The 15370-nt window shown below is 41.1% G+C and overlaps 1 protein-coding gene across 1 annotated transcript; it reads right to left on the minus strand.

Annotated features, from left to right (window-relative positions):
- Window positions 1-6622: 6622 nt before the first annotated feature.
- Window positions 6623-8026, minus strand: SYCE3 (synaptonemal complex central element protein 3). The gene is made up of 2 exons (XM_026067123.1): window positions 7918-8026; window positions 6623-6792 (listed from the first exon to the last, which is right to left on the minus strand). Exons 1-2 carry the CDS (start codon window positions 8024-8026, stop codon window positions 6623-6625), a joined length of 279 nt encoding a protein of 92 aa, XP_025922908.1.
- Between the last annotated feature and the right edge of the window lie 7344 nt (window positions 8027-15370).

Raw genomic sequence — 15370 nt, forward strand, 5'->3', positions numbered from 1 at the left:
TGACTCTCTGGTATGTATACTTCTGAATTCACTGTGACACTAGCCCATGTAACATAACCTGCTATTGCTGCACTGGATCACTTACCCAGCAGTTCTGAAAGTGCACTTTTGTATGGACTGTTGTGAAACTAGTAAGTTTCTACATCCTAGCAGATCTGGTGTAGATTTGGGAAGATGTGGAGATAATGTGATAGTCAATTGTGTGAGCTGTCCTACCACATCTCCATGATCCCGGTGAAATTGTAGTCCTGTAATTGCACGCAACCTTCTAATTCTTCCTGTTTGCTTCCCATGCTGCATGCATTAGTGTACAGGCACTTCAGAGAGACACCCTGGTGTGCTGACTTCATAGAAGGGACATGAGTGCTTTCCCCATAATGTGGTCCTATAGGCACTTCCTTATTTATGTGCATATGCTTAGGGTATTTCCACTTTAGCCCTGCTTTGTTGATTAGGGTGTCTCTTCTGTTTCCATCACCCCAGACTCAGTCCACCACTTCCTTACTTGATTGTTGGTCATTTTCTTCCTCCCCTGTCATTTTGTTATTCCCTGCAAAAATGCAATTGATCAAATTGATTCAGTGTTTAACAAAAGCACCTAACTAGTTATCTTCATTTCATGAAAGGAGAAATTGGAGGAGATATGTAAATAGTTTCCTAATGTCTAGTTTTTTTTCCAGTAACTCAGTCCTAACTTTGTGATAATAGAAAAGGAATCTTTGTATAGAGCAGAAGCCCACAGTTGAGATAATCCTCCCTCCACCTAAATTCCTACTTATGAAAATTTAGGCCCAACTTTTATAAGGCCAAAGTAGTTACTAAAACTAGTCCTTAGATGACTCGAGCTGGGCACAAAGATCGGTTGTTCTTTATTAAGCTACTTGCTCTCTTCTACAAGCTGAACTTTGGCTGAAGGAAAGACATTGGTGCTCATTACTGAGTCAGCTATTTAACAACTGTGGTGCTTGTGTACCTAGAATGCTATTACTTATCTCAAGCAATACTTGGGATGAGTGCTTAGTTTTGTTTTTTTATAAGCCTTTCTCAAAGGATTTTGAATTTTCAAAGTAATTAGTATGTTTTTATATCTACTCAGATCCTTCGTTTCTGTGATATGTTCATTCTCTTATTCAAGCATCCTTTTCCTTTTATAGGCACTTATAGTGGCTGTGTAATTATTTTACAGTGTATTTCTGTAATATTCTTCCTACCTGACTGTATCTAGGCTTTCTGCTTGTAAATGCAGTTCACTGTTACTCAGCCATAAAAACATTTGCTGGCATTTATGATCTTTTGGGAGGATAAAGAAGGGGAAAAAGTTCTGTAGGCCCTCACCTGTATGCACTGATGCTTCTAATTATCTTGTGATCACAAGATACAGATACAGAGAAATATTTATCCTGTAAATTCCTACATTGTTCAATACTGGATTCATGTGCATCCTTTCACACCCATTTCCATGGGATGATTGTACACAGATGTAACAAATGCCTTGGAAGTGACACAGACTTTGACTGTAGATCCAAAACCTCTGGAAATAGTGTCTATTACACAGAATTTGAATTCACAGTCTGCAGGGCAAGCCATATGCATGATTATTTCATGCTTATTTGCAGATTGGGGGCACATACTTGAGACTCTGTAGTGGAATACTAGAATGAACTTGCATGTGATCTGGATAGTAAGAGTTGTAATGACCCTAATAGCCCTAGAATAGTGCTCTTCAAACCCTTAATTTGCAGATCCCGGGAAATTTCTGATGAAGATGAAAGACTCTTTAAGTTCAATTTCAGTTACTTGTTGCAGGGTGTGGGTGTGTGGGGTTGTTTTGTTTTTTTAAGAAAGTCTACTACTACAGCCATTGAAGTTGTTATCCTTTCTGCTAGTTTGGCTTGATGGAGGGCTGGTTTCTAGCCTTCAGCATCATTATGAGTGTGTGGTAAGAAAGTATCATCTGCTTTGAGATGCTCATACATACTTGGGGTGGCGGGGGAGGGAAGCCTCACTGCATAAAGACCAGCCAAGCAGTGGGTGGGATGTTTGTGTCCCTCTAAAGAGCAAGGGAGATAGGAAGGTTTTTGAAGCTGTCAAAGAGGTGGCAGCTCGAACTCTTCATTTTATGCTATTTAAAATAGTGAAGAAGTGCAGCTGTGACTCTATTTAAGACTTAGAGGCAGAGAATGATGCACTGTGCAGAAAACTGATCCTGATGATTTTAAAAGTGATTATTCATCTCATCAGCTAGTAGCATTAGTATCTTAAGGTTTTAAAATCTTATGAGAAAGACCTACAGAGTAGCTTACTACTACTATGGAGTAGTTTGCCTACTTCATAGAGCTTCACATTTCCTGACTACTGTTGAAATGTATCATCCCTCAAAAATTACTCGGCTATCAATCTGGACTTTTGACTTGTAAATTGTGACTTTCATGGGATTGATTAGGTCTTCAGAATTAATCAGTTTTTACAGTGTATTCCTAAAGGAGAGTGGCCATAAAGTATGTGTTTGTAGTACAGAAAGAGATCTGTTCTCAATAAATTCTTGTAAGTGTAAGTTAAAAGTTTTGAGATACAGCAAATACAGTCTTAGCTCAGATAAGCAGCTTGTATTAGTGTGTCAGGTAACCTGACACTCAGTTTGAGCCGTAACCCAAGCTAGTCAAACTTCTAACTTCACTGCTGTTTTAACATGTTAAGTAACCTAAGTCAGCTGGTAAGAGTCAAAAACCAGTTTGTGCAGTGTACCTATAGTAGCCTTATGTTTTGTTTCCAGAGGTTAAAAGGTCTGTTCTGTGCTTACTGTACACTGTGTTGGTCCAGCAAATTGTGTGTTAAAAGCATGTGTTACTTTCACTTATATAATTTTGCCCATGACTTAGAGTTCTGTGTTACCAGTTTTTAATGACCTCTAAATCTCATAAATCTTCCTTCAAATATTCTTCATAGTGCAGTGCTATTATCATATATAACAAGCTCTATGTGAGAGCCCAGCAATTTCATAACCTTGGGACTGTATCTCAAATGTAGCATGAGAGCTTTAGAGGGTCACTAAATCAAAGTACTATCCCCAAATACTTGGAGAGTCACAGGATACCTTGCACAACTCTTTTGTAGAAAAGAAAGCTGTTTAAGTTCAGAACAGGAATGTGATTTGAGCTACACCAGTGCAGGCTTTTTGGGTCAGACAATCTATGGCTCAGTTTGCTGGCTCTTGGGGATTCCATTCTTAGGCATCCAACTCTCACCTGGCAGACAGCTTAAGTATAATTAAGATCTGTGAATTTTGCTGTTACAAGGACTGTAAAAGTTGCAATGTTAAACATCAGAGCATCTACTATCCTTATTAGGTGTTTAAGGATCCAGTCCACGAACTCATTGCTGAGCTTTACACACTTTTTGATTAAAGCTAATGTCCAACTGTGGAAATAAAAGATTTAACCTATTTATCCATGCAAAATGAACTAGTGAATACAGATTCTAGTATCTGTCCAGCTTTCTGTATAAAGAAAAACGAACAATTGATGTGTGACTTGCTTTTTAAGTCTTACCATAAGAGGTTAAGGAATGAGTAACTAAAGAAACAGAATCCCTTACTGCTGTATTTGGGCATTCAGAGTGGCAGTGCACCAATGCCAACTTCTCTTGCTTTTGTAGCTGTTGTGCAGAAGCATGCTTTCCCTTAAATACAGTACAGGAAGCATCTGCAGATAACAGGAGAACAGGCCCAAATCACAAAACTGGAGTTCATTAAGAGTGAACATAAAACTAAACTGCTTATTATAAAAATATTATTATAAACTGCTTATTATAAAAATCTGCCATGATGGGTGATCAACAATCAGGATTGCTGGGTTGACATCTGTTATTACAGTTTTAGGTTATGTGAGCACTAGATGGGGCTGTTGCTCTACATAATTTTTATTGAAAAACTTTTACACACCCCTGCGACAGGAAGTCGATGTATTTTAATGTGGGCTATCTGATTTCTGTTGTAAGTCTAAAGCACCTAGCTGGGCTGAACTTTAATAGATAGTGAGATGTATGGAAACAAAACACGGTCCCCACAAGCTGATTCTCAATGTAATACCCCACTCCCCAAATAAGCTCAGATTATTTTTAGAAAAGAAAAGAATAAAGAAAAAGAAAAGTATAAAGATAAAATATAAAGAAAAGTATAATCATCTTGCCATATAGTATTTCAAGGAATATACACTACTCCTACCCTGGTGCATCCCTAATTCTTCTCCAGTTGACATTATATAGCTGAGAAGGAAAGCTTGGGGAGAAAGACAGACCCAGTCTGCTCAGCCAGCCAGAGCATCCAGGCAAAGCACATGCTGTAGTCCCAACTGCAGACTTTGGTTCTTTCTTCCCAACCTCTGTCACTGCTGTTCATCACAATTAAGTGTTAACATTCTTCATGTGGTTGCTAGAGTAAGAACTTTCAGGAGTAAGAAAAAGGCTGGCACAGACAAAAAATTTTTGCAGGTATCCCCAACACTCCTTCTCTGAACTCATTCTGTTCCTTCACAAAGGGTGGACCTAGAATGTCGGTTTCAGTACCTGTCCTAGAAGATAAATTGGTGGCCTGTGGTTAGTAGCCTACTGCTTATCTGCTGCTTGATGAGGAGGAAATTTAAGGTACCCTTCTGCCTCAGTGGTTATACCAAAAAAAGACTTGTTTTCCAAAATTTGGAAAGGAAGAGTTGTAAAGTACTGAGACTTGAGGACTGAAAAAAAATGTTACCAGATACCTCCTTTCCCTACAATTACATTCTCTAATTTGTGGCCTTTCACTCTGGATAAACACTGTATTCTGAAAGATTAATTCAATGTAACCTTCCAGTCACAGGAAATTGGATTCAACTTAACATAATGAAAGTTCAGAGGAGGCCTACAGATAGAACTTCACTGAATATCACAACAGGAGTCCTTAATAAGTTAAGAGATGTTTTTAGAAGTATTGTTTTCAATCAGTATTCTCTATTCTCAACAGGACTGCTGGATGCAAAAAATCTTTTTTTTAACACTGGCCACTTCATTTAAATCCCCAAATAGAAACTGAGCTACTTTGAAAATCTGTAGTCAATGTTGAGTACTTAGCACTTAATGGTCAAAGGTCACACAAAATCACACAATTTAGTACATCCCTACACCAGTTGCTGAAGACAGTGCTTCTTCAAAGGCATTTAGTTTTTAATACAGAATTAAAGAATGAAGACAATGCAGTGTTGTGAAAAGGTACCAAAGTGACAATATGCCATTAAAATCCTCCAGAGAATAATCAAAGTGCAAGTTTCCTCATGCTGCTCCACCATTATGCCCTAACTCTGGCAGGAATGAAGACCAACCTGCTAGTAGGAAAGTCAAAGGTAGAGATCAAAATCAATGTTCTTTACCCTTTGTGTCTCTGGAAACACTTGGTAGTATTGCAAACAAAAACGGTGAAATTAGTTACTTGTTTCTCACTTCATAAAATAAAAACACTTTTTCCTGTGAATTGAGATCAACTAGTCTCAAGAAAGTACTTAATCTAACAATTGAGCAAACTTTTGACAGATCATTTAGATGTGATTTAAATCATGAAATGCCCTTCAAAGAAGATTGGGATGTCATCACTTGCTACATGATGCTTACTAGAAATCAGCTTGTTAAAGAGACTGATTTTAATGAAAGGGGAGTTCCCTTTCCTCAAAACTTAGTAGACGTCCATCTCAGATAGAACACTCATTTATGCCATACCTGCAGGCCACAAAGTGGTGCTCTTAATCCATATCTCGACAAAAGTCACTTCTGTTCTTCCTCTTGTAGTACTCCCTGAACAGTAGGAACGTACTGAGAAAATTGTTTTAGAATATAGTTAGCTTGGTTTCTGCAGCAGTACCACAGACTACATTGCTGTGGTTTCAGTAGTGATAGTATTGTTGTGGTGATTGTATTGTACACCACTGTATAGTCTGTGATTGCAAACAGTCTAGACGCATTATCTTCAAAGTGAGATGGAGCAATCTTTCTGGGAAAAACAATCCAAAGAAACGGTTAAAATCCAAGGAAACAAAATGAAACAACTATAGATACGTTATCTAAATAATCAAATTCTGTAACTGAGCATCTAGTAGGCAATCCCCCATCAAAGTAACCCAGATCAACGTGCAAATCTAGAATTTCAGCTGTTTCTCACTTGGAAAAACAGTTGTTCTTCAGTTTTCCTTGAAGGACATGTGCTGGTGTAATACAACTGCAATGGTCCACTGCACCAAAAAAATCTTACATTTGTACAGGGGACAAAGAATTTCATGTACACATATATACTAGAAAGTGAATGTGATCTTTCAGGAACAATGACACAGAATACATGTAAGTTGTGTATGCACAAATGCTCCAAGGACTACTAATGAACATAATGAAAATAGCCACATTGTTATCTTTCAGTTTCAACTATATATATATATATATGTCTACTCATCAAAATAAAACCATAGATACAGCCACATATGCAGTTCTCAAAAAGATGAAAGTCAATCCATTTTCCATGGTGTTTGTGAATCCTTCAGGACCAGAAAACAAAAAACTGGAATGATTTTCCAAGGGCTGTAATTCTGCCAACATGATTGAAACCAATTTATTCATTTTTTTGCTCTTCACTGTTAGATTCCCTTAGCACCTCTTGCCATTTCTTCTCCATCTCTTCTTTGCAATTCAGGAAGGCATTTTCCAGTTGCCTCATGGAGTTGGCCAGGTCTGGGTTTGTACGCGTTACTACCATGTCATAAGCCATCCAGGTTGCCTGCACTACAAAGAAAACAACAGATATTACCAAGCCAGCAATGTTGCCATAAAAAAAGCAATGGCAGATTCAATAAAAGTTAAAAGGACATTAATGATAATCAGTTCAATAATATGATAATAATGATGAACATATTGTATTGCAGGCCTGGTTATCATTATGTTCATTAACTAGTGGACGCTGCCCACAATAATATTCAAGATTTAAAAAAATGGATGTTTATTATTACTTTTTTTATAAATGTCTCAAAATGCTTCAGAATGAAATATATTTATTACTGATAGAAACAGGAGACAGACACTGTTACATAAAATTTACAACAAAACAGGCAATCAAAAAGAAAGGTGCAACAGACTGTTTTTAAATAAATGAACCAAATAAAAGAATTCTCTTTCAAGACCTGTAACAGTCAGGATACTAGTGTTAGGTAAGGAAAGGAAAACCAGAAGGCCACAGCAAGGTGATGGATGGTTTAAAGAACAAACTAAATCATGAGATTGAGTCTGAAAAAATGAGTTATCTGACAAAGCAGGGCAAGTAATTTTAGCAATTATTTCATATTTTCCTCTTTTGTTCTACTACAAATTGACATAAAATCTTACATAAATTGAGTAGTTTTCTCAAATGCACTCATAAATTGTAGTTAATTACACATAGTTTATTTATTAATTTCAGTCTATTCTTGGTAATTGCACACAATTTCTGAGAGAATTGGTGCAGCTCTCTATACATAAAGGACTAAGGGTAAATTTGCAGGGGAGTCTTTATTCTAATTGAATAATTAATTATGTCAAGCACTGACCTGAAAATGCATCCCACCATTTTTCCAAAGTAAATCTCGTTTTATATACTACATTTTAATCACTGTAAATTAAATGCCTTAATATTATTTCTGTTCTCAGCCATCACTCTGAACTGAGCATCCTGTTAATTTTCAATTCTGAGACACTTAAAACTTCTAGATTATTTGTACACTCACTTGAGAACATTAAGATATTAGCTGACTGCAATTTTTTCCATTTACATTTCTATCACACAGGGATGTTTACGGTAATAAATATACCTAATAAAGCTCCAGTGTCTTCACCCTCCAGTAGACAAATCCGATCATTCTCAGCAAAAAGCAATACCTGATAGTTTTTCCATTTCCTCCAGAAGTTTTTCCAAGTCCCTGTTCAGGTCCTCCACCATCTTTACCATGTTATCATAGTTTCTTTCCCGAGGTTCTGATTTGGCCATCTACAAGGAAAACAAGAATCTTATACTTGTATTTTCCATTGAAGTGAGTTGATTTTCACAGTTGAGGGAAAGTAACATTCTGATAAATTTTAATATAAGATACTGAATTTCTAAATTTACACATGAATTCATTAAAATTGTTGAGGGGCAAATAAATAAAATTGGGCCCCAACTGCTGCAGTTACGGTTTCAGAACCCTCATATTAACCAAAACTGTGACATATAGCTTTGCTTTTAAATTCCTTTTCTGAAAACTACCAGTGGATGTGATGAGACTACAAAGGAGAGGGAATAGTTTCATCTAGTAAATACACATGATACATATCATGTAGTAGGACTAGTTTTTGTCTTTTTTTTTTTAATAATTTCTTGCACTCAATTACAGGGGTCCATTTTCTAGTTTTTATTGTAGATAAATGCTATAAAAAAGAGAAGCAATCTTTTATAATGGATTTAAAGCATTTCAAAGGAATGTCAAGACTTATCAAGATGCTTGATGTTAAAAGGTCTAATCACACAACCAATTCTATTAGATAACTGTAAATTGACAAACCCTTTACCTCAAAGATCTTTTAAAAAAATACCGGCCCTCCCCCCCGCTATACCATATTATGGGCATGGTTTCACCTTCAGCCAGGGCTGAATTACCCCAAAAGCACGGAGGACTACTGGACATCAGCTCTGGGGCAGGAGGCTTGCTCAACACCCTTTACTCAATCATGCTTCCCTGCAATGCACTGACAGAAGAAGACAGCTGGCACTGGGTGATCTCTGCACCTTTTATTTACCACCTCATTCTGAGTCCAAAAGGCATGCGGGGGAGCAACCTTCAGGTGGTGCCTAGTGCCCATCCAGTCTGAGACCTCAGCCTCCGACTTGTTTCCTCCCTCCCACCCTCCTAACGGGAAGGACCCTTTTTTCCTCTGCTTCCACCAGCCTCACTGCCTCCCCCCCCAGTCCCTGCCACAACCTCAGCACCCCCACCAAACCCCGCTCCCATCCGCCGGGCTGGGGGACTTCTTAGCCCACTCGCAACGTCTGCGAGTGCCTCACCCTCCCCGCTTCCCGCCAAAGCCAACCGTTCCGTCCGCCCCACCCCAACCCGCCGCGCTCGAGGCGCCCCCGCGCACTCCTTTCCCCCCCCTCCCCGCCTCAAGTGCCAGCTGCGGCTGGGCGCGAGACAAAAAGGGAGGACAACAGGAGCGGCCGGGAACGGCACACCCAAAAATGTTCCCTCGTAAGCGTCCTCCCGTGTCACTGCTCCGCCCCCGAACTCACGTACTCGATTAATTCTATGTTTCACCAAAATGAGCACTTCGGTGAGGAGTTAGGCGGCCGAGGAGAGGGAGCGGGAAAGAAACGCTGTTTGGAGGCGGGGATGGTGCTGGCGGGGTTTGCCCCGGGAGCCGTGGCCGGCTAGGAGTCACGTTACGGCCCTGGCCCAGAACCAGTGAAGCGCCAGCACGCTGGAGACCGCCCGGGCGGGCCCGTGGCAGGCAGCACCCCAGCCCCGGCTTAGGGAACCGCCGTCACAGCCGGGGCCGGGCTCCCTTTCCTCCGCCCGGGGATCCAGGCCCTCCCGTTAATCCGGCCTCTCAGCTTGCCTGGCTTCTGCCGTGGTTCTCTGGCAGATCACATCTTCTACTTCCTCGATAGTATCTCACCCCCTACCTGCCACATAAATAATTGGCTTTTCCCGGAGGCTGGAAAAGCAAAGGTTAATGCCCTCTTTCCCTTTTTGCTGTTTCTTTCACTGTCCCCAGAGTCTTACGCATCTGATTTCTTTTTTGTCTTTTGCTATTACTATAATTTAGTTATTCTGATGTTTTATGTGAAGAGCATTAAGTATGTGCATTCTGACAAGAAGTTGGACAGGTGCTTAAAGAATCTACAAGTGCCTTCCTTTGCCCTCTGTGGGTAACACTCATTTCTTTATCACTGCTCCAAGTTTCTTTCCTGACTCTGGCTGTTTGACTTGCGACATTTGCAGCAAGGACAACATAAGTTGCACTAGAAGTCCTGTAATTTTGGAAATTCTTGTGAAAAATCTAAACCCAAAAGTTAAGTCTGAAGTCCAAAGTCTGAAATTATGAAAGTTCTGTGCTGGGTGCATCTACTTCTTTTTCTGCAGGGGTTCATCTCCCCTTCTGCATTATTTTTATCTTTCTTTAAAAAATATCAGAAGATGCTTGCAGTGCTAGTCAAAGAAGGGTGAGAAATTTTCTGACGACTAAGAAACAAGACTCAAAGTTTGTCAAGAGCTGGCTGATTAGGCATTAGATAATACATAGGAGGCCTAGATTCAAGTCTTTCTCTGAGCTGCTCATGTCCCAAATCATGTCCCATTCCAGCTGAGTATCCAAACCTTAAACTGTCTGAGCTGTGTCTTATTTTGCTTTTTCATTTGCAAACACAGTCATTGAAAGTCTTGGGGTTTTTTGCCACGATAAATAGGAAAATGATTGAATAAATGCATATTTTCAAAGAGCATGAAAGTTTTTTAGTCATCTCTTGTTATCACCACTCATCTCACTGCCAAACCAGTAGAACAAGTAGCTACTTTGGGGATTGTAATCCATCTTCAAAACAAACAAAATGAAGTATTTATTCACACAGGTTCCATTAACACCATAGAATCTAACATAGCACATTTTATTGCTAAAATTTTACAGGCATTCAAAAGCAGTTGAGCAAAATTCTTCAAGACATATGAAAAAAGTCATTTGGGTAAAGAAATCCTTGAGCCACAGATTACTGGCAGATTGTGAAAGTACTAAGGAAAGTATCATTTTATGTTTATCATGATCTTTCACTTCCCAAGGCACCCTCATTGACAGCTATTTGAGGCATAATAATAGGCTAGATGGACCACTAGTTTGATGTAGCACTGTCATTTTAATCTTCTTATGTAACCCCAGCTCCTAAATTCTGTGCCATTAAGCTATCTTCCAGATGCTACCTCCTGCTATACATGTGTGTGTTTATATGTGATTAGGAGGCTCTTAATTTTAGTGGTGTTGCTGTTTAATACTGCTATACGAGTCTATGTAAACCTGGGCAGCAAATATCATGTGTTTATACATTTATTTATTTATTTATTTATCCTAGAACATATGTAATTCCAATAGTTTAGCAGCCACCTTGCTACTGCATATTAATAAATGAGCTAAAATCCATTTCCAGTGAAATCAGGAGACTGGAACCTGTTTTGTTTCAACATGTTGTGGCTTATTTGTTTTTTTTTTCCCTCTAGTATCCTTTAGGACACGGTGATGTGATAGAGGGTGAATTTCAGATTTAAAAAATAGCATTATTAAATAGAATAGTTCTTAAATGCATTTTTATATAACAATCTTATAGCCCTTGGTGAGATGTACTTTCTCGCTCTTATAAGGTCTCTATGGGCAACCTTTCCAGGGTTGCCCCGTTTCAAGAGGCTCCTCCACCTCTTTTTGTGTGAAGCCCTGCAATTTATCCCATTCTTAGACTGAATGTTTAGGTCACTATAGCTCTGTTCACCCACTTTTTAGTATTTTAGTATTTGAATTGAATTCACACACAAAAGTGTCTATGACCTTGTATTAACAAGGAAAGACAACACAGCTAGGCACAAACAGTCCTGGAGGTTCCTGCAGAGCATTGGTGACAACTTCTTGACACAGGTGGTGGAGGAGCCAACAAGGAGAGGTGTGCTGCTGGACCTCGTACTAACAAACAAAGAAGGACTGGTGGAAGATGTGAAGGTTGGGGGCTGCCTTGGCTGCAGTGACCATGAGATGGTGGAGTTCAGGATCCTGCGAGGAGGCAGCAGGGCACCAAGTAGGATCGCAACCCTGGACTTCAGGAGAGCAAACTTTGGCCTCTTCAGGGACCTACTTGGAGGAATCCCATGGGTGAGGGCCCTAGAAGGAAGGAGTGTTCAAGAGAGCTGGTTAATATTCAAACATCACTTCCTCCAGGCTCAAGAGCGGTGCATCCCTATGAGTAGGAAGTCAAGCAAAGGAGGCAGGAGACCTGCATGGATGAGCAAGGAGCTCCTGGCAAAACTCAACCTGAAGAAGGAAGTATACAGAAAGTGGAAAGGGGGACAGGCCACTTGGGAGGAATATAGGAACGTTGTCAGAGTATGTAGGGATGCAACAAGGAAGGCTAAGGCCCGTTTGGAATTAAATCTGGCAAGGCATGTCAAGGACAGCAAGAAGGGCTACTTCAAATACATCAGCAGCAAGAGGAAGACTAGGGAAAATGTGGGCCCATTGCAGAATGGGGTGGGTGCCCTGGTGACGAAGGATACAGAGAAGGCAGAGTTACTGAATGCCTTCTTTGCTTCAGTCTTTACTGCTCAGGCCAGCCCTCAGGAACCCCAGATCCTGGAGGCAAGAGAGAAAGTCTGGAGAGAGGAAGACTTTCCCTTGGTGGAGGAGGAGTGGGTTAGAGATCATTTAAGCAAACTTGACACCCACAAATCCATGGGCCCTGATGGGATGCACCCACGAGTGCTGAGGGAGCTGGCGGACATTATTGCTAAGCCACTCTCCATCATCTTTGAAAGGTCATGGAGGACAGGAGAGGTGCCCGAGGACTGGAAGAAAGCCAATGTCACCCCACTCTTCAAAAAGGGCAAGAAGGAGGACCCAGGGAACTGCAGGCCAGTCAGCCTCACCTGCATCCCTGGAAAGGTGATGGAGCAGCTCATCCTGGAAGCCATCTCCACGCATGTGGAGGAAAAGAAGGTGATCAGGAGTAGTCAGCATGGCTTCACCAAGGGGAAATCATGCCTAACCAACCTGATAGCCTTCTATGATGGAATGACTGGCTGGGTAGATGAGGGGAGAGCAGTGGATGTTGTCTACCTAGACTTCAGCAAGGCTTTTGACACTGTCTCCCATAGCATCCTCATAGACAAGCTCAGGAAGTGTGGGTTAGATGAGTGGACAGTGAGGTGGATTGAGAACTGGCTGAATGGCAGAACTCAGAGGGTTGTGATCAGCGGCGCAGAGTCTAGTTGGAGGCCTGTAGCTAGCGGTGTCCCCCAGGGGTCAGTACTGGGTCCAGTCTTGTTCAACTTCTTCATCAATGACCTGGATGAAGGGACAGAGTGCACCCTCAGCAAGTTTGCTGATGATACAAAACTGGGAGGAGTGGCTGATACACCAGAGGGCTGTGCTGCCATTCAAAGAGACTTGGACAGGCTGGAGAGGTGGGCAGAGAGGAACCTCATGAAGTTCAACAAAGGGAAGTGCAGGGTCCTGCACCTGGGGAGGAATAACCCCAGTCACCAGTACAGGTTGGGGGTTGACCTGCTGGAAAGCAGCTCTGCGGAGAAGGACCTGGGAGTGCTGGTGGACACCAAGTTAAGCATGAGGCAGCAAAGTGCCCTTGTGGCCAAGAAGGCCAATGGTATGCTGGGGTGCATCAGGAAGAGTGTTGTCAGCAGGTGGAGGGAGGTGATTCTCCCCCTCGACTCAGCCCTGGTGAGGCCACATCTGGAGTACTGCGTCCAGTTCTGGGCTCCCCAGTACAAGAGGGATGTGGCACTACTGGAGCAAGTCCAGCGAAGGGCCACAAAGATGATTAGGGGACTGGAGCATCTCTCTTATGAGGAAAGGCTGAGAGAGCTGGGCCTGTTTAGCTTGGAGAAGAGAAGGCTGAGAGGAGATCTTATCAACGTGTACAAGTATCTGAAGGGAGGGTGTCGAGAGGATGGGACCAGACTCTTTTCAGTGGTGCCGAGCGACAGGACGCGAGGCAATGGGCACAAACTGAAACACAGACACTTCCATCTTAACATGAGGAAAAACTTTTTCACTGTGAGGGTGACAGAGCACTGGAACAGGTTGCCCCGAGAGGTGGTGGAGTCTCTATTTCTGGAGATATTCAAAACGCGCCTGGATGCAATCCTATGCAATGTGCTCTAGGTGACCCTGCTTGAGCAGGGGGGTTGGACTAGATGATCTCCAGAGGTCCCTTCCAACCTCAGCGATTCTGTGATTCTGTAACTATACAGAGAACCTAGGGCAACTTAGCTTTTTAGCTATGTAGAATGAATCCCAGTCTCTGGGCCTGGAAAATCTGCCAAAGAAATCAAAGGGGAAAACTCTACTGTAGCCTACTGAGTTCATTTAACCTAGAGCATCTAACTAACCTTCAGGAGCTTTTCTGAGTGTCTAGTTTGAGTAGGGAGGGCTGATCAGACCAGTGACTGCATAAAAATGTTCAAAGGAAATTTCCATTTAGATTTAAGAAAAGAATTAGGAATAACAAAGTCAAATTTGGCAGGAGGAGGAAAAAACTATTACTGGTAGAGGTAAAAAACTATTATTAGATATGCCTAAACCTGAATAGAGGAAATGATGGCAGATTACTGGCCAAAGAGGATAGATGCATAATCATTCAGTCATTTTATTTTCATAAGGAGAAGCTTTGTATTTTTTTGTTTCTTTTCAAGTAATGCTACCCTCTCCCCCCCACCTTTGTTTCTTTGAAAATTTTAAATAACAGAACCTGCATGGATAAAGTGAAAACCACAACAGAACTAGCATTTTCAAGAAAAATCTGAACGTTAAATAGGCAGAGGCAGAGCTCATGTGGAACAAAAGTGACTTGGGAAAATGATGAGAATGTTTCTTTCACTTTTAGATCACCTATTATGATTCTTATCCTATACAGGGATGAATGGCTGGCTTGTAGAAACAAAGGAACAGGTACTGAACCCTCAGTGGGCTTAGGTTGACCAAAAAATCAGTCACTGTCCATAAGCCATGTTTGTTATCCATGGTTTTAAATCTTACATTGGGATGTGAAAACAAGTCTGAGACTTTACTACCTCTAAATTACTGCAGGAAATGTGAATACCTCAGTGACATTTAGGAAAGGGATCCTTTCATCTGAAGTGTGCTTTTTCTGGTCCAGTGGTAGTTCCTTTATGTTTGCTGACTTTCTGGAGGTTGAACTACAAAATTAGCACTTTTGTTAAGTCATCACATAGGCCACAAGGCTGAATGGATTGTGGTTGAATTGCCTCTCAGTCCTAGGTGCACATTGTTGAAGCTACTGAGTGTGTGTGATCTGCATGGTTGCTACATGTGCTGCAGCTGCTCTGGAGATAAAGAGTACATTTGAGTTAATAAGACTGACTGCCAGTTCATTACCCTTCAATGTACCTAATCATACTTGCTTAAGGAAAAAAACAGATGGCAAGAATCATTTCAACAGGCAGTGTTTTCTTCGTGTGTCGGACTGGGAGACAGACCCGGAGTAACGATGAGTCTCAATATGAGTATGGTCGTTCTCCCTTTATTAGAGCTTACACAGAGTATATATAGACAAGCAATAAGCATGCAC

This window comes from Apteryx rowi, unplaced genomic scaffold (assembly GCF_003343035.1).
Source record: "Apteryx rowi isolate R43461 unplaced genomic scaffold, aptRow1 scaffold_1038, whole genome shotgun sequence".
In the NCBI taxonomy this organism is placed as follows: Eukaryota; Metazoa; Chordata; class Aves; order Apterygiformes; family Apterygidae; genus Apteryx; species Apteryx rowi.

What these genes read in the sequence shown, in the direction of transcription:
- SYCE3 (XM_026067123.1), bottom strand. Translation starts at nt 8,026, where the DNA reads ATGGCCAAATCAGAACCTCGGGAAAGAAACTATGATAACATGGTAAAG. An exon ending in GGAAATGGAAAAACTATCAG is followed by an intron (nt 6,793 to 7,917) that starts GTATTGCTTTTT and finishes TTTTCTTTGTAG; the next exon opens with TGCAGGCAACCTGGATGGCT.